The sequence below is a fragment of the Aulonocara sp. 'chitande type north' Nkhata Bay genome, linkage group LG4, assembly GCF_057382095.1.
Source record: "Aulonocara sp. 'chitande type north' Nkhata Bay isolate Kocher_YH1m ecotype deep benthic linkage group LG4, A_spYH_male_GT1.1, whole genome shotgun sequence".
In the NCBI taxonomy this organism is placed as follows: Eukaryota; Metazoa; Chordata; class Actinopteri; order Cichliformes; family Cichlidae; genus Aulonocara; species Aulonocara sp. 'chitande type north' Nkhata Bay.
In genome coordinates this window covers 35,508,826-35,528,323 of record NC_141347.1, presented here as the reverse complement: position 1 = coordinate 35,528,323, position 19,498 = coordinate 35,508,826, and the positions used below count along the sequence as shown (strand labels likewise).

At 43.7% G+C, this 19,498-nt stretch overlaps 1 protein-coding gene across 2 annotated transcripts in view; it reads left to right on the top strand.

The window, feature by feature from the left end:
- The window catches only part of slc38a12 (solute carrier family 38 member 12), a 75,652-nt gene extending 64,871 nt beyond the window's left edge, over positions 1-10,781 (top strand). For both annotated transcript variants that reach the window (XM_086290149.1, XM_086290148.1), the window contains exon 10: positions 9,822-10,781. In XM_086290149.1, the coding sequence (XP_086146275.1) occupies positions 9,822-10,585 (764 nt within the window). In that variant the 3' untranslated portion in view covers positions 10,586-10,781. The remainder of the gene's footprint in view (positions 1-9,821) is intronic.
- Positions 10,782-19,498: the final 8,717 nt, after the last annotated feature.

Sequence of the window (19,498 nt, the reverse complement as noted above, 5' to 3'; positions counted from 1 at the left end):
GTTGTCCAGAGAGCCCCGATTTTTACACCAAACATGAGTGATGGTGTACCTGCCTGCTGCTCGGCTGTCGGTGACATGCTGGGATATTCAGCAGAGTCGCCATTAGCCTGGGTCAGCGCGACACCTTTTATACAACCCAGAATTCCTAGCTGCAGTCATTTAGTCACCTTGTTTGCAGCGGTGCCATATAAATCTAAATTAATGCTTTATAGTGACTAATAAAGGACGTCATCAGGGCCATCTGCATCTCTGCGATAACGTGTCTCACAGCAGAAGTACCTCACATGTTGGTGAAGGACAAGGAGACAGAGAAGGAACCACAGTGCACAGCTTGTATATGAATATTCAGTGTTATGTATACACGATGCGTTGTAGCTGCAGTTAGATGTAGTTGGAGTGTCTTCACCTTATTTTTGTTGTTTTTTTCCACATTAATCTTAATAAATATAAGGTAAAGGCAGACATTGCTGTAACCTGTTGCAGCCGGCCTCTTCCTGCCCGCTGTCAGCAGAGTGGATCATTACTGGTGCTCCAGAAGGACACTTTCCAAACACTTACAGGAGTACACAGCTTCTCTAATTGTTATTGAGTCATATGAGACAAAGGGAAAAAGTTAACAGCCTGTCCGCTCAGTAAATAAGTATTCATTACTGCCAGCCATCTCTCCTGAGACGTGTGGATAGATGTGTAGAGGGGCTGCTGTCTGAGTTTATCAGTAGGTCGGTGCCATGTGGATCTCAGGGCTCCTAAAAACAGCCATCAGACTTACTTAGCAGGAAAGCCTTTAAACATTTGTACTCGATGTTTGTGGCTGAAACAGTCCTCGATCAGGAAACTCCCATCTCCCATTATTGGGAAAAATGAAAACATAGATTTACACTCTAGCTTGACTGGCTGGCAGCAGGATATGGCTGCGATGGAGTGACTTTAGTTTGTCCAGTAAAATAGTACTTTTTGATTTCAGTGTAATTCATTTAAAACACTTTAAATCTTTAAGATTTTGTCCTGAGTTCATCTTTCATAAATAGCTTTTGCTGTAAGTCAAATGCTGTAAGTTTCAGCGAGCCGCAGGTCTCTCCATCCATCTAATGTTCTTAGTTTACAACAACATAATGTAAAGAGCCAAGAAACTCCCCGCAGGGATGCTCACAGCTGCCCACTGCCATTTTAAATGGCCATGGGATTGAGATATTGTTTTTGAAGGTCAGGGGGACTCTGGTGGCTTGTTGACTGGAAAGGTTCTGCTCATTCAGAGCGAGGGGTGAATTATGAGCCGGTCTTAATGAAGTGAGCAGCAGCCAGAATCACAGTTCAGAGGTCCTGAAAAATTACATTTCAAGACCAGCTGATGAGCATCAGTCCTGTTCTGGCTTTCAGTGACATTTGTGCTGTCAGGAGCAAAGAACCTTTTCTTTTTTTGCGTCTAAACATTTACATGATCACGACCACTTTCAGTGTTTTTACTGCCTGCTTGGCTTCGCTGCTTAGCACTGATGTTCCTTTGTGTGATGGCCACTTTGATTTTCTGCAGAGATGGTTTTGAGGTGGTTCAGGAATCACGATCCAATACAACTGTATCCACTAGCTAAGCTTTTAATTAGAGACACTGACCTCAGGTCTTTGTTTACCTCAGAGGCGGTGTCATTACACAGAAAGATTTGATTAAAGTGATTAAAATGTAATGCTGCAGTTTCAGCCATTTGTTTAAAAAATCGTTAATGCTTAATCCACTTAGCATTGTGGTCGTCATTTATTTGACATTTGACCTTAATTAGGCGTAATATTAGAATTATGTTTTGTAGGCTTTTTTAAAAACATTGATTAAAATGTAAACGGCTGACACTGTCCACTGCACGCACTCACTGCTGGGTAACAACTGGGAAACCAGTATATATACTGTATACTTACAGAAAGTTGGGTTGGACATGACAAAGCAGCTAATAGCAGGATGTACAATGTTAGCAAGCAGGTAGCTGTAACCTAGCTACACTGCAGGAATCTGGTGATGGTTAGTTTGTAACATTAGCTGGTAAAATAACATGAAAATGCTTCGTGGAGTTTATAGACCAGCATTGAGGGTCAATTAACAGACCTTGTCTATATTTTTCATATATTAACATGGATACTTGCATTAATAATAGATACTTTATTGATCCCCATGGGGAAATTACTTGTTTTTCTCTGCATTTGACCCATTCACTCAGTGAAGCAGTGGGCAGCCCACTAAGCAGGCGCCCGGGGAGCAGTGTGTAGGGACGGTACCTTGCTCAGGGGTACCTCAGGGTAGCCGTTAAGTGGATTCGAACCGCCGACCTTCCGATCATGGGGCGACCACTTTACCTACTGAGCTATCCCTGCCCCTTAGCTAACATTTTCCAGAGGAGAGATCCTTCCATGAATATGATGACAGTTTGACTGTGCTCTTCCCCTGATGCTCAAATTCCTGTTTGGTAAGAGGGGCTTCATTAGTTACACTGTATTAAGTGCTTCATATCCAACGTAGCAGCTAAACGTCAGTATAAAATCCACCATGGATTTTTCCCAAACATTGAGTTTGTGTTGAGCTAGGAGATAAAACTTTGCTGAATTTTTCGCACTCTGCGATGTCTTTTTGCAACTCGACTGAACTGGTTTTATTCTGTTTATTAATAATCTGAGCACCTTTTTCATTTTGTGGTTGATTGCTGTCCTACAGGAGCTGTGCTTTTGTTTTTTCAAAACTCTGACAATTGGCTGGGCTCTTAATGCGAGTTAATATCTGTTCATGCAGATTTTCCCTGATGTGTCACAGCTAATTGCTGTGCTATCACAGTTCGCATGTCATTACCAGTTTGGCCCCTTTCAGTTGCAAACTGATAGCAGACGGACTTCCTCTGATTGCCGTTTTATCACTTTATTGATGCACCAGAGTTGTTTCGAAGATGACACATGACTGCATGTTAAACTCGTGATGTTTAACATTTATTCGTAGTTCTTCCCCTGGAAACCATTTTACTGGGAAAGTCCTGACAGTCTATTTTATAAGTTACTTTAGACACGGACAATTTAAAAAAGCATCACAGTCATTTAAAATCAACATATTTAAGTCATAGTATAGAATAAGTATAAAAATCTAATAATTTCTTTTGAGAAAGTAGAATGAGCCAGAGAAATGTTATTTTTTTAGTCCTAACCTTTTTTTAAATGAAGAATAAACCACTTCTTTACATTGTTTGTTTCCTTTTTATAAAGCACCTTGAGGCGACTGATGTTGCGAGTTGTTGCTATATAAATAAAATGAAATTTTGCATCTTTATCAAAGCATTTAAATCAGTGAAACAGAGGTTTGGCTGGCTCGTGTCTGTGAACCTCAGCTGCAGCATGGGGTGCTAAACGGTGCAGCCAACTGCTGCGCTGCTTTGTGCCATGTATACAGAAAGCCCTATCCAACATCACAGAGCACGTTAGGAGGCGAGGAAGCCACTTATCACCCAACAAATACGAGTAATTCAACAGCCCCAGCAGCTCGCTACCTCTGTTCCTGATAGGCTTGACGTGATGGAGGCTCGGCACAGTGAGAATTCCTGAAACCCTGGTGAGACCTGGGCAAAGAGCCGGAGCTACTAATTACTGCAGAGATTATCCAAGAGTGCTCAAGGAGTACCTCTCTTAATTAGGGATGGCAAGATTGCTGTGCGTTAAAACTGCCAGGGGGGGGATGCTTAAATTGGCCAACGTGACAAGAAAACAAGCAGCATCACCAGAACCTCGTGTTACATTCGAGCGCGCAGCATTTCCTCTTCAGCACGGCTGCTTTTTTAAGCATCAAAGCACAGCGCAGAAGTCCTTGACCTTCCTGCAGTCATCAGTGAATTGCTCACACTTAAGTACTCGCGTTGTTCCATTCAAAGAGCAGGGCCTCCCAACTTTCAGCTTTCCTGTGCACCACTGCACATGAGATTGATCACCTCTCACCTTCTACCATTTTCTCCTCATTGATTGAGTCCAGGATTCCCATCTCTTCTCCGATAGCATCTGGGAGTCTTTCTCTCAAGGCAGTCGATGACTTCTTGGAGCATTGAGAGAGTCTGCCAGCCTTGGCTCTAACCGCGTCTGCTATGTTTGCTACTAGAGACAACACAGCCGTACGAGCTTGCTCTGGAGGGTCGTTAAGTTGAAGCATTCCTCACAAGGTCAATGGCGTTCCCATCCAGGTAATATAAATCACTGGCTCAAAGAGATGGACGGGCCTAGTCGTGGGGATTGGGATACGTGGCTGCTCAATTTACTCAGCTCCTGTTGTCGCACGTCAAGTGCGGTGGAGAGTATTGGTTGGGCTCAGTGTGTCTATGTGAAGGCGCATTGAATTAGCATATCTCGACGGGTAGGTGCAGGGGTAATGGCTCATCCTGTCTGTGATGGTATGTTGTGCAGGGGCTTTGAAAGATGGGTGTTGTTTTCACGCTTCCACATGTGCACTGCACAGACGTGGCACTGAAATCCAGTCCATGAAGGTGATTGTGAAAGTTTAATTTCAAACATTTATAACCTGTGATTTCAGTATAACTGCCCAAATAAGCTCCCACAGGCCAAAGATGGCTGATGACTGGTAGATATGCAAGTATACAGTCAGATCAGACATTAGTCACTCCTATGATGAAGTCCATGAGATGTCAGATTGCATCAACGTGCGAATAGTAGCATTAACAGCTCCAGTGCCTTTTGCACACTCAATCCATCACCTAAACCAAAAGGAGTCATTTCAGCAGGGCGCACAGCATTTCCTGTTGTGTATACTAGCAAGTGAGGACTACATCGATGTTTGTGACACCTAATTTACAGGTCAGTTAACTGGTTTGGCATTTTTAGGTTTTAGAATTGGCTAAGACTACAATAGAGCACTAAAATAATACTGTTTAGTTTAAACATCTACGCCTTTACTCGCTCACATACTTGGTAAAATTATCTTTGGGTCTAATTCTCCTGAAATCATTTGAGATTTATGTGTGAAATGTTTCCGGTGAGCAAATAAAAACCACAGAAGAAGACAGGAGCATTAATGGCTACAAGAAGACGTCGTGTGTACGCACTACCCGGCTCTCTGTAATTTGTCACTGAATAATGCCTTTTAAGGAGTAATGAATGCCCCTTATGCTCGTCTCTTACGTCAGTCCAGAGAATTATGAGGCCTTACTGAATTTACTATGTAAATAAACTTCTACACTCAGTTAAGGTGATCAAAGCTAATATGCTTCCATTTCACGGCTGTACAGTACTCCAGCATTGAGATTCATGGCTTATAGGTGCAATGAGCGCGATAAAATTGTCACGGCCGGACGTGATTTGCCCACCTCGTGTAGCATTATGCAGGCGAGGGCCGGTGACAAATGAGCACATTATGAAAGGCTTCAATCTAGTGCTCAGCTCCTCTCTACCATCTGATTGACTTTCAGTTACTTTGAATTATAATGAGTTGGTTCCTGTGACTTTAGTGGGATAAATGAGTGCTTTGTCTCTGATCAGCATAAAAACGTTCTAATTGTGGGCCAAAGAAATGTTTTCCAATCGATTCTTTTCAATTTAAAAGCATTTGGAGTTATATTTCATTTTTAAGCTTCAATAAGATTTGACTGGGAGCTTCCCAGTACAACCAGCCCCGTTGTCCTTGCAGGCTCTCCTGCAGCATCTTAATCTTGGCCAGACTTGGAAAAAGGTGCTTTAGGTAATGTAACCATGCCCAACCACCCTGAGGCACTCTTAATTAAAAGCCCCTTGCTAGTTTCCTTCCTGTGCAGCCTGTGAGTGTTGGAGAAAGATGGAGAAAAGCCTTCTTTCTCTTCCCCTGCACCTTCGTCTCCCTGGTGTACCGCAGGCAGACGGGTTTAGTTGCCAGCTATTTCACACATAGCTTCGTGCAGACAGAAAGGCGGAAAAAGATGAGAGTTTGAAGGAGAAAGAAAACAGGCGGAGCAAAGGGGGCAGACAGATGGTTTTGGCAATGACTCTTTCACACATTGCAGATGTTTTGTAGGAAGAGGAGCAATTCAGAAAGATCTATCTATACAGCACAGATAAATTAAGGGACTTTTTTGCGTGTCATCGTCCTTGAAAGCTGGTGTGTTGCCCATTCGTTTGACATCTCTGTGTAAGAGGGTTGAGGTTGTAGCGGGGAGTCGCAGAGCTTTCCCCGGAGCCACAGATTACATTGGGCCTAAGCCAAAGATGCATTCAATATTGAACAGTCGTGAAACAGGTTTTACAGAGTTTGTGCTTACATGTGAAATTCAAGGCAAGCGTGAAACAAGGGTGCGAAATGTAGCTGTGTTGTGTTTTCCTGACACGGCTACATTTTCAGCAAGTGTTCAATCAGGCGGCCCATCAGTTATAATCCCATGAGTTTAGCCTCTGGAGACAATGGCCCGAGTTTTGGAGAAAGCTAAACGATGGACACAGCTTCTGGGTCTAATGGAGTTGCTTTCTTTTGACGTGGCCAGTAGGGGGCGACCTTTCTGGTTCTACAAAGAAGTCTGTTTGAATCGAGGTCTATGACAAAATTAGCTCACTTCTCCTTTGACGTATGACCTCAGTAAAAACGCTTCTGATGAGCGCCATGTTTCTCTGTTAAATGATCTTCACTTTCTGAGTAAAACAGACGATAAAGGACGGCGCGCTTTAAAGTGTCGCTGCTTTGTGATAGATGAGTCGGTACCTTATGAGCTTGCAGTGTCGTGTCGTTGCCTTTTTTAAAATTGTGCACGATATAAAATATATACCAAGTTATACTGAAATCAGTGCTGATTTCGTTCGTTATCCATGCAGGTAAATTTAAGCAAGTGAATAAAAGTGAATATTCTTTTTCAGAGATCAGATTACTCTTTTGTAAAGCTCTACATCCACACTGAAACACTGAAACACTAAAACAAAGGCAAAATGAGCTTTTTTTCCTGGTTCTTCTTTGGTCAGCAGTTATTTTGCCTCTTGTACAGTGTAGATGAACAAAGCTTGCCTTGTGGCATATTGCATCCCTACAGTTTGGTCTGCAGATGTTAGATATTCCCATCAAAGACAGCGTGAGTCTCAGTCTTATAGAGTGATGTCAGAGTTTAAGGTATAGAATTATTTTACTGCAGATATGAGGCATATAATGGTCCGAGTGACACTTCCTAAATGTCACCGAGTGTTTAAAGGACAGCTGATAATGAAAGCTGAGGAGCTGGCTCCTGGCCTGGGCTATGACTAACTCCTGGTGTCACGGGTTGATTGTGTGTGTGTGTGTGTGTGTGTGTGTGTGTGTGTGTGTGTGTGTGAGTGTGAGGAGAGATGGCTTGCTGGGCCACATGACCGTTAGCCTGTAACAGGACTGCATGCGGCTCTCAGGAGTCTCCTTTAGACACAGCTGCCAACGATGCGCCTCCTGAAATCAATTGGAGCTGCAGTGGGAACCGCAGGACGGTTTTATACTGGGCCGTGAAACGACCGCTGGTTTGTTTTTTACGCCTGATGTTTCTGGAACAAACAGCTGGAAGGCAGTTCAGCACTGCCATCTTTATCCACATGAGGTTAAACTCTGAGAGAACTGAGACCGGACTACAATGTGGTCACCATATCAGGTTTTCACCTCGTTGATCTTTTGAGAGAATTCACTCTATAACTATAGAAATCAGTCAAATGCACCTTCAACTTTATGTATGGCATGTTTTGGAAGCCCAGTTTAATTCAAAATAAAAGCACAAAAAAGGTGGAGAGACAATTATTTCTGATATTTTCATGTTTATATTTTATTTTTATATAATAATAATAATCTGATAACCAGTTTGGAGTTGAGTGGATTATATGCACCAAATACTTCATTTAAAAAAGTTGAATTAAACTGACGCTGTAAAGCCTGGATTTAAACCAAAATAATACTTATTGGGTACACTTTGCTGTTTTACAAGAACATTAAAATCAAGTGAGACCATCAGAAAAACGCTGTCTTAAACCCTCCCTCTTTACTATTTATCATCTCTTTTATTTGTTATTTGTAAAGTTGATAAATAATGTACAGGAAGTTCAGCTCCCTCACACTAACGCAGTCCTGCACTCACAAACACAAGATTCAATCTAAATACCTTTGATAACACTTGGAAGATTACAAGATTTAACCCTGTGGATGTTAGTAACTAATGTTAGAGTGATGTTACTGATATTTAACTAAATTAGATTTTTTTTGAGCTGCAGTTGCGCAACACTGAAGGCCAGATGACCAGATCATGATATCTTTAAAATAGCTTAATTGAAAATGTGTAAAAAGTACATTTACTGTAATAGTTTGCAGAAGTTTGAAGTTAAACATCTTCAAAAAATATAATCTGCAAGAACTATATAGTTTCTAATATAGATGTAAGATGCTTATTTGATTAATTTGACTTACATTTCTGTATTTAAACCCAGAGAAATGATTCATTTAGTGTAATGGTCAACATTTCCCTTTTACTCCTGTCAGCCACCACGCTGAGGCTGCAGTCACACAACCATAGAGACCGGTCAAGCACCCCATAGTAACCACCGATCACTAAGGGAAAACGGGTATTTTCCTGTTGCCAAGTGCTTCCTGTTACTACTTAGTTGCACAGAGTTATATGGGTACTACTGAAAACCTCCCTATGATTAAGTTCTTTGCAGATGTCTACAGTCACCCGCAAGTTGCATTGAGGACTCCAACTTGTCTGCAAATATTTGTGTGTCAACCAACCCACCCACCAACCCCTATCCACCCCCACCCAAATCAGTCAAGGCAGGCGGCCATCCCTCCCTGAGCCTTGTTCTGCTAGAGCAGGGGTCTCCGACTCCAGGCCTGCAGGTTTTAGATCTCACACTGGGTCTGCACACCTGAATCAAATGATGAGTTCATTAGCAGACCTCTGGAGAACTTCACGACATGTTGAGGAGGAAATTTAGCCATTTGAATCAGCTGTTGGTTCAAGGACACATCTAACGCTGCAGGCCCTTGAGGCCTGGCGTTGGGGATCCCTGTGCTGGAGGTTTCTTCCTGTTAAATGGAAGTTTTTCCTTACTGCTGTTGCCAAAGCACTTGCTCATACGTGGGTCATATGATTGTTGAGATTTTCTGTTTTCTTTGTATTATTGTAGGGTTTTTACCTTACACTATAAAGCGCCTTAAGGCAACTGTTGTTGTCATTTGGCGGTGTGTATAAATAAAACTGAACTTAATTGAATTTGCCAACTAGGCCTTCTTAGTAAAAGCAGTAAAACTGTGAAAAGTGTTATGCAAACTGGAAATGGAGACTGTTCACTGTCAAAATAAAAGCTGGGCCTTTTCAAAAATGCCATATGGTGCGCTACTGTTCGGTGGTTAGTTGGCAAGTGTTTGCTCGTCAGGGTCTTTCGTGTAAACTGTGGGAACCTCAGATATCTGTTAGCAGCCAAAGCAAACACAGGGAGGTTTTTGGTGGAGGATCCTCTCGGCAACAGATTTCAGTCCGCAAACTCAACAAGCACTCACCAACTGGTTGAGGAATACACATCTTTCCCTACTGACTGGAGGTTGCCGAGGAATCACCCATTGGTCTTTGGGGGTCATTTGAGGCACACGGTGCTGACGCCCCACTGGCCTGCTGATTTAAATCCTCTGTTTGTGGGGTGCAGTCAGTTGGAAGAAAGCAGGCTTGTTTTGAACTTTAACTTCTTTCATAGCTACTCAAGAAAAATAAAGTGGAGCTGAAAATGAGCAGAATAGTTCTCCTTTCTACCAGGATGGTCAAATGTACAATAATATTATAGCTTTTCTGCCATCAGTGGGTTTTTAAAATCTATTTCCTGTTTTGTTTTTGTCCCTCCAGCTTTCACCATGATGATCATCTTGGCAGTAATTCGCATCGGAAAAGACCACGGCGCGGGACACCCACCTGTCGCCTCCTTGTCTGGGGTCCCCAACCTGTTCGGGGTGTGCGTCTACTCCTTCATGTGCCAACACTCACTGCCGTCCCTGGTGACGCCCATCTCTAACAAGAAGCGCGTCGGCTCGCTGGTGCTTTTCGACTACATCCTCATCCTCGGCTTCTACGTGCTCCTCTCATTCACCGCCATCTTCTGCTTCGATAGCTCGCTGCTCTACGACATGTACACCCTGAACTTCACAGACAACTGCGACGTCTTAGACATCCCGGTGCTGCGCTACTTCCTCGGCTTGTTCCCCGTCTTCACCATCAGCACCAACTTCCCCATCATCGCCGTCACGCTTCGAAACAACTGGAAGACCCTGTTCCACCGAGACGGAGGTACCTACCCGTGGGTGGTGGACCGAGTGGTATTTCCCCTCATTACACTCGTGCCCCCCATCGTGGTTGCCTTCTGTACACACAACTTGGAATCCTTGGTGGGAATCACAGGGTCCTATGCCGGTACAGGGATCCAGTACATTGTCCCAGCCTTCCTTGTCTTTTACGCCAGGCGCCACCTGGAGCCTGTGATGGGCAGAGATGCCATCAACAAGCACCGGTCACCCTTCCGCCACAGCTTCTGGGTGTGGTTCGTTTTGCTGTGGGCTGCCTTCAGCCTCATGTTTGTCACAGCCAACATCATCCTGACTGACACCAAGAACTGAGAACTCGTATCTGTGTTTCAGTTTGTGGTTCCCGTACAGGAAGCCTTATTGCTGCTGGTTGGGCAGTGTGCCCTTTTTTTGAACGTTTGTTGGGTCAATTAAATGTAATTAAGAGTAATTTATCAAATATTTTTTGAAAATTCAATTCAGTTTTGTTTATATAGCGCCAAATCACAATAAAAGTTGCCTCAAGGCGCTTTATATTGTACAGCAGATACAGAGAAAAGCCCAACAATAGTATGACCCCCTATGAGCAAGCACTTTGGCAACAGTGGGAAGGAAAAACTCCCTTTTAACAGGAAGAAACCTCCAGCAGAACCAGGCTCAGGGAGGGGCGGGGCCATCTGCTGCGACCGGTTGGGGTGAGAGAAGGAAGACAGGATAAAGACATGTTGTGGAAGAGAGACAGAGGTTAATAACAGATATGATTCAATGCAGAGAGGTCTGTTAATACATAGTGAGTGAGAAAGGTGACTGGAAAGGAAAAACTCAATGCATCATGGGAATCCCCCGGCAGCCTACGTCTATTGCAGCATAACTAAGGGAGGATTCAGGGTCACCTGGTCCAGCCCTAATTATATGCTTTAGCAAAAAGGAAATTTTTAAGCCTAATCTTGAAAGTAGAGATAGTTTCTGTCTCCCGAATCCAAACTGGAAGCTGGTTCCACAGAAGAGAAGCCTGAAAACTGAAGGCTCTCCCTCCCATTCTACTTTTAAATACTCTAGGAACAACAAGTAGGCCTGCAGAGCGAGAGCGAAGTGCTCTAATAGGGTGATATGGTACTACAAGGTCATTAAGATAAGATGGGGCCTGATTATTTAAGAGCTTGTATGTGAGGAGCAGGATTTTTTTTTACAGTTCATTACAGTCGTCCAGCCTGGAAGTAATAAATGCATGAACTAGTTTTTCAGCGTCACTCTGAGACAGGATATTTCTAACTTTAGAGATGTTGCACAAATGGAAGAAAGCAGTCTTACATATTTGTTTAATATGTGCGTTGAAGGACATGTCCTGGTCAAAAGGGACCAAATGTCACATGTTTCATGTTCCACAAAAGTAAAGCTGGAGCAGTGCATGAGAGTTAAAGGGAATTTATTAATAGGGTTTTTTGTCAATAAACACCAGACAGTTTGAGTTTTTCACAAAGTTTTGCACTTTTTAAAAATGTATCCGACAGGCTTTTTGTGGCTTTTTAAGCCTCAAAAGAAGAGAAAGATGTTTAACCCTTATTTATCACCCGCCAGGATTGCTGTCCAAGTATCGGACAAAATTGTCAACGCAACCATCACTGGAGAGCGTTCTTCCAGCAAACGCTTCATTTAAAGCAAGCGTTAGAGTCGGGTGGTGTGACTCACATTACAACAACAACATTACGGGCAACCAAGTAGTTCTGAATGCTACAACGTGGAAAAATGAGTTTTTCCTTTGCAGTTAGCTCGATCATGTTGTTATCTGGAGGATTTGTAGACTACTGGGGATTTAGCTGTGACTCTATCGCAGAGCAGGTTGGTTTTATTCAGTCCACCTCTTCAGCAGTAATGGTGCTTCTGAAGTAGCAGCTGACACGTAGCATCACCCTGATACACAAGAATATGAATTATTCCACAGTGTGAAGGGCGTCTGCTCTGTCATCACACTGGCTCAACAACAATGTGCTGTTTTTGATCTGCAGCAACATATGCTCTCATTGGTAATCTGAGTACTCTAACATGCTACTTAACACGCCGTGCTGCTTAACAGCTCTGTGGGTTGCTCTTAAAGTTTGCCTCATTCATATTCCAAACTATAGAAAAGATCCGACGGACCTTGAGGGCAGAATGTTCCAGTAAAAATATATTAAAGCAAGCGGAAGAGCAGACATGAAAAAGAGCCTGTCACATTCAGACTTGTGCTGTTGCAAAACTTGATAATGAGATTGGAACTGGGACCAAAAGAAGAAGAAAAACGAAGGGATCGGGGACGATCACTCTTTCATGTCTGACGTGCATCCATTCCTCAGCGGCGGCTGCCTCCAATCTCCTCGCCTCCCCCTGGTGAACAATGAAGCTCCGTCCGTGACAGATCCACTGACAGATAGGCTTCCAGGAGGAGCTCCATCTCTGTTTATCACCTGACACTCGCGCCTGTAGTTCACACACAGGGCATGTCTTCCCGTCTTCTACTCCTCAGCACCCATTCATGACTCTGTCAGCCTCGAGCTGTATCCATCACACAGCTGCACCTGACAGGATAATGGAGATCTACAGTGCTTCAGCTCTGGCTGTGACGAAGGCATCCGCGGCCAAAAGCGATGGGAGCCAACTGCACAGCTTCATAAAGTGCACGCTGTACTGTACACCAATGGTAACTTCACTGACACTTGGCAGCTTCTTCCAACTTCATTATCGCCCTTACACTTCCATCTTTGACCCGTTGCACGATTCTGTCTGTGTGATTTTCACATTACAGTGGAAATCATCTGGAAATACTTCAGTGCAGACTAACAACAACCAGAAAAACCTTCATGCTCGACTTATAGTGTCGCACACAGGTTTGCAGGCAAATGTAGGTGGTGCTCAGAGACCCAAGCAGCAGTGACCTCCAGCAGCGTGGTGACCACAGAGTGAGAAACTAGCAGCAGTACAAAGCGGGCAGATCCCAAATTAAATTTACCTGAACTGTGAGCTGAGCTGTCACAGCATAGAGTAACTTTGACATATGACAGGTTCAGCCGCAAAGCGAAGCACGGTGAACAAAACGCTGCTTTAAGGAAAACAGTTGAGATCACAACGCGGCAAAGATGAATGCAATCATGGGCAATGAACTTTCAGCCTTTGGAGACAAACAGCTCTGGAAATAAATGGACAAATGGAAATAAAAAGGCAGCAAGACAGTGTGCCATTGAACAGGGTCAAGTTGGCATTTTACATTCAGTCTGGCATCTAGAACAGAACAGAAGTCCCTCATCAGATAGCAACGTAGTTGCTGCAGGACGGCAACTTAACTGCACGTTAATATAAGCAACCTTTGTTTTTATGTAACAACGTAACCAGAATGCCACCAGCTGAGTGAAGTACCTGCTGCGTAGAGACACATCAGTGCAGACCGACTCAGACTGTTTATGAATCAGTCTGGGATTATTTGCAATCCTTCACCGATCTTCAGTCGCTTTTCTATTTTTGCTTTAGTGTGTTGGAGCTGTTAGGAGTTCTTTTGTTCTTTTTGTTGAATATGATTTTGTGACTGTTTGCAACCACCAAAGACAAAATTCAGCATTTAAGAAGCGCAAGAAAGTAGAGCTGGGAGGTGTGTTGCTTTATAACAGAGATACAGATTCCTGCTTGGCTGATGTAGTTTGGTTGCATCCATCCATTTTCTACCACTTAACGGGGTTATGGGCTCACGGAGGCAGCCCTTTCCATCTGCTGCTTCAGCCCCTCTGTCGGATGTAGAGGACTTGCCAGTCTAATAATAAACTCTAGGTTTACTCTAGGTTAGCACTACTTCCCTTTATGTAAGGCTTTGACTTTGAGATGCTTAAATCGTGACTGGGTAACACCAAAGTCCTTCTCGAAGTCTTTGCCCAGTTGTTTGGATAAAATAAATAATTATTTAAATAAATGTAATTTCAGTGGATTCAGATCAGCATTAAAACCGCATATAAAGAGTCATAGGTCAAGTTTAATAAAAACCACCTAAAGGTTATCTCCGCCCGGATGCGTGCGGCTGTGAAATTCTCCCGTGGATTTTAATTTCAGATTATTAGTGTCTGAGGCTCCACACCTCAGAGTGTTTGGAACAAATGGAAAATGAGGACAAGTACAGATTTCTACTGCTTTCTGGTGATGGTAACATGTGAGGTAAATGGAGCTTTTATTTGGTTTGAAGCTGAAGTATGTAAAAGTCCCAGTCAGCCTGATTGAACATCAGATGGTCTGGAAGTATTTCCAGTGGGGAAATAGTTTTGGTTTACAAGGATTTTCTGCACCTTTACTGTGTAAAAACAGCTTTTTTGTCTGTGGACTTCATAACATTCCTACATTGTCTCACATTGTTTTTGTTTACATCTCAGAATAAAGATCCAGGTTATGTTTATGGTTAAACTGAGCATCTGTCTGTCAAAGGAAGAACGGACAGGTCAGCTGACCCAGCAAAGACATCCACACTTTTAGTCCAAAGCACAGTTAAAACGTCCTACAGTATATGCAGCGTGTACAGGATGATTACACGAGACTGTGGGAAAGTATTTTCTTCCGGGTTTTAATTGTTGCTGTTGTTCTCAGCCTGTAGAAGAATTAACAGTTGTGGTCAATTTACATGCAAACGCAGTTTGAGGGTGTTGGGAGGGTTCAGCGGGTTGAGCAGTGGTTCCAAAGGCGCCGCAGCTTTTTCATCAACCGCTGTAATGCAGTTTAAATTGAAAGGTAATGTGCTGCGACTCGAGTGTTTTTAAGGCACTGCAGCGTCAGTCCAGCACTGCTGAAGGTTACAGGGGTGACGGCGTCTGTGGCGTCAGCAGGACGCGCCCGTCTTTAACAAGATCCGTCGCCAATAATCGAATTGACTGCAGATATCGGCGGTGGGTCCCACTGGTGTGACGCCCGCCAGCTTCGGTCTGGGTTGAGGGAGGAGCGGTGATGTTTAGAAGCCATTTACATGTTTGCAATGACCTGAAGTGAAGCGAATGATACGAACACGTGAACCCTGAAAAGATGTTTGATACTTCACCTGAAGCCAGACTCAACGTGTGTGTTTGTGCGAGCAGATCAGTTATGAAACGTGCCTTTTTTTAAAGAACAGCCCTAAACTTCCTTCTTATCATCTGAAGAGCAGCGTGCCCGACATCATCAGCATTAATCCTTTTCTTTAAAAATGACAATCTGTGTTTGCCAAAAAGAAACTTGCATGTTTTCCTTTTCTTTGTGTTTCATTTCTTTGTTTTTCTTCCATAAGTTTACATCTTGTGTTTGTTTACAGAGATCTGGCTGTAATGTTTCTGCTTTAATTGATATTCTGTTTCTTTTCTTTTTCTGTTTTTTTTAATTATTTGGTTTTTATGACTCACAAAAAAGTTAAATAAATGAAATAAATGATTTATATTCATCTGAAGTGCATCAGCCTTGAAGGAAAACTCTGCTTTCCTAACCCTCGGTGACTTCAGCCTTTTGTCAAACATTTAGGGCTCAAACTAATCTGGTCTCTATTGTACCGTCATATTCTATTAACCGCTGAGATACGCTGCATGACCACATGAACAAAGTGGCTCAAGATAACTTTCTCTTTTGTGCTACAGCATCAGCTCTGTTGTGTTTCTCAATTTGTGATGAAAACTTGGAAGCTGATTTCCATTTGCTGTCCCTGGTTGACGTACTGTATCGACTGTTACTTCAAAACTGATCGAGTTTGTTAATGGAAAAGAAAAATCATATTTTTCTCGGGGTTTTGATGACGAGGGACGGATCGGACTGAAATCTCTGGCTTTCTTACATTTAGAATGACGAAAATGTGCAAAGTTGATCCGAATACGATGCCTGAGCTCATAAACTCATGAAAGGTTTCCACAGACCTTCTATAGGAGCAGACGTTACATCTGCGTTCTGCTTCTACTGCGTCCACCTTTTATACAGCCCGCGGGTACGTCATGTGAGCGAATACCATCATTGCATCATGTCAGTTTGTGCAGCCTCTTGTCTCAGAGATATTCCACGATCAGCTGTGAGTGGATTATATCACAGTGGAAGTGTTTAGGAACCACAGCAACTCAGCCACAGAGTGAAAAACCTCAGAGGGTTACAGAGGGGGGCACTGAATGCATGAAAGGGACCAACTGCAAACAACCTCTGGCATTAACATCAGCACAAAAACTGTGTGCCGGGAGCTTCATGACGTAGGCGTCACAGGTGGAGTAGCTCCTGTCGGTGTTGAGGTGGCCCACCGACAGGACACCAGTCCAGAACCGGTTTCATGCATTTCTGCCAAAACTAAAAACTGGCACCATCGCTGAAAATTCAAACCAAATAAGAGGAGCCGCTGCAGGACATTTTAGAGTAAACCAAGCTAACACAGCACAAACAGCACCGTGATAGGCCAGATGTTTTCTATTGTTTACATTTCTTTATTACAGGTCTTTATTTATTTCATATTGAAGACTGAGCAAGGAGAAGACAGCCAGGGTGGAAGATTTTCCTGAGATGGTGTTCAGAGGTTTCATCCACCGGCGTGTTTGAGGAAACCAGGTAACAGATTGCCAACGTGGTGTCTTTTGACTCGACTCTAAAACAGTGGAAAATCTTAGAAGCGATTAAAGCATTTTAACCAGCAGAGTAGCAAAAACTACTAAACCATAACCGATTCTCCAAAATGATCAAATCCTCCTGTAAGAGTCAATCTAATTACAAGAGTTTGTCCTGTTCACAGAATCAGCCATACATACATTTTCTTCTGCTTTTCTAACTCAGGGTTGCTGGAATCTGTCTCAGTCGTTACAGGGTGAGAGGCGGGGCCATCAGTCTGTCTCATGGCCAACACATAAATTACAAACACGCTTTCATACCAAGGGCCACTTTAGAGTCACCAGTACACCCCGTGCATGTCTTTGGACCGTGGGAGGAAGCCAGGTAACCCTGAGAGATCCCGCAGGCACGTGAAGAACATGCAAACTCTACGCAGAGAGGCCTCGACTGGATTCAAACCTTCCTGCTGTGGACGACGGCGACCGCATCGCTGTGCCGCCCTGTCAGGCTCCTAAAAGTGCAAAAACATGACACATTCTCCCGACTCTAAGAGTCATTCTCTGGAATTGGATGCATGAATCAGTCTCATACCACGTTCATTCATACTTCCACACACTCACCGTTGGCAGTATTTGTATCTGCTCTGCAGGTAATTGGCATCTCCTTTTTTTTCCAGCCCTCTTCACCTCGATCTTCCCTGAAGCATGCCGCCATTTTTTATTTTTTTTATTGATACTCGAGATGGCTGTTTTTATTATCGAAGCAAGCCTCCCCCTCTGAATTCCAATCCCAGCAGCGCTGCTCCGGTGTAATTTAATTTACCCTCTGTCCTTTTATGTATGTGGGATGTGCCTGCATGTTTGGGGGCAGAGCTTTAATTGGAAATGCAAACTTAATTAATTCACAGCGTTTTTAATTGCTGCATGGTTTATTCAGCACGGCGGTGTGAAGAGAGCGCACGTACTGGCTGCCTCACGCCTGCAAATATTTGATCACCTGGGGTGATTGGAGATATTTTTTAACTGCTGGCTTCATCAGAACTAATCAAAAACCTCGAACCTGCTCTCTTCTCCGCTGAAGCGTCAGATAATCTGCAGAATTAAACTCCCGTCTCTCATTAAAAACACGATTTTGATTCATTTTCTACATCCTTTAAAAACAGTTTTGTCTCATTTCACTTTGAATTAACGTTAAAGTATCATGTTAGTAAAAGTGCCACGCTTTTCAATTTTACACATATAAGATTTTTATTTATTTATTCATTTATTATAAATAAAAATCAGAACTCACGGCTTTGTGCACACCTGTGCACCACAAAAAACACCACAGAGGCTTCAGTTTGCATGAAGACTGGACTCTGGAGCAACGAAAAAAAGGCTCACCTGCTCCGTTGAGTCCAGATTTACTCGTTTTGTGCCATTGGAGGACGGGCAGCACCCAGCATGCATCGCTCCTACCATCACATTATGATCTGGGGTTGCTTCTGTCGGTCAGCTTCAGCAAACTGAGGTCATCTGACAACCTGAAGAGACCGAATGACCAGGTTTCTCTATCAGAGGATTTTTCCACGAGGACGCTGCCGATTGTGAAGATTCAAACTCAGATTATGAATCCAGACATTCACCTCATCTTTGAAATCTTTCAGATATGCTGGAGGAGACACAGCAGGCCGATCATCTCCCTCCGTGCACGTTTACGTCATCGCTTCTATGACGTTCTTCTTTCTTGCTCTGTCAGATATTATTTCTCTGCAGTTAAATTCCCTCTGTGTCTTTGCTGAGCTCTTTTGATAGTCGTGGAAATCTGACCAGATTTGTCCTTGTGAGGACGGACACACACACACACACACAGTGCCATCTGCAGTCGCATCTATTCTGGCCTACAGCTTTATTACTAGATTTATTTACTGAGGCTGGGTCAGGTGCCTCGGCGAGCCCTGCTTGGTCCCTCAGGTGAGCCCCGGCGGTGGAGGCGATTATGACTCTATCAGCAGCTCTTATTAAGTGTCGGCAGCAGCGGGCAGGGCGCTGTGGCCGCTGTGGAGGGAAATCAGTCGCCGCGTGCCGTTTCAAGCCACTCGCCGCTCATTAACAGGTCACATGTTTCTTCTGTCTGCAGCCGTGTGGTACAGCCAGCATGGCTGAAAGCTTTAGTTCACCTTGCCTCACTAATAGAAGTCATTTCAGACGATGGGAGCAAACACAGTCATTGCTGGGTAAGACATGAACGCACCAGAGCAGAGTCAGGGGTTTGATTTTGGACTGTTGGTACTAAAAGTAGAAATCTGCCCCCATCTACAAACTCCTTTTGTTTCATCATTGCTCACGTCTGAATTTAACTGCCTGAGGTTTTAGCCCGTTTGGAGCTCAATCCCAGCCAGGTGCAGTCTCATCTTGTAATGACAGATGGTTTTCTTTTAATTCCAGACAGATGCTCCCTTTTTTTAAATGTCCTTTTTTCGCTCCCCTCCCTCGTGCCTCGCTGCTGTGAGGTTCATTAGCACAAACGGGGCTTAGCAGAAGTCTTGGAGAGAGATGAGGGTCACAGCATTTTAGGGATGCTGGCCAAGCCCTGACTGAGCTGCTCTGACAGCCTGATCGTCATGCAGGACAGAGCGGGTTGTCTGTCTGCGCTGACGGGAGGCGCTCTTTAAACTTTAACAGCATCTGCATAACTGTGTGAGGAGCTGCGTCCTCAAAC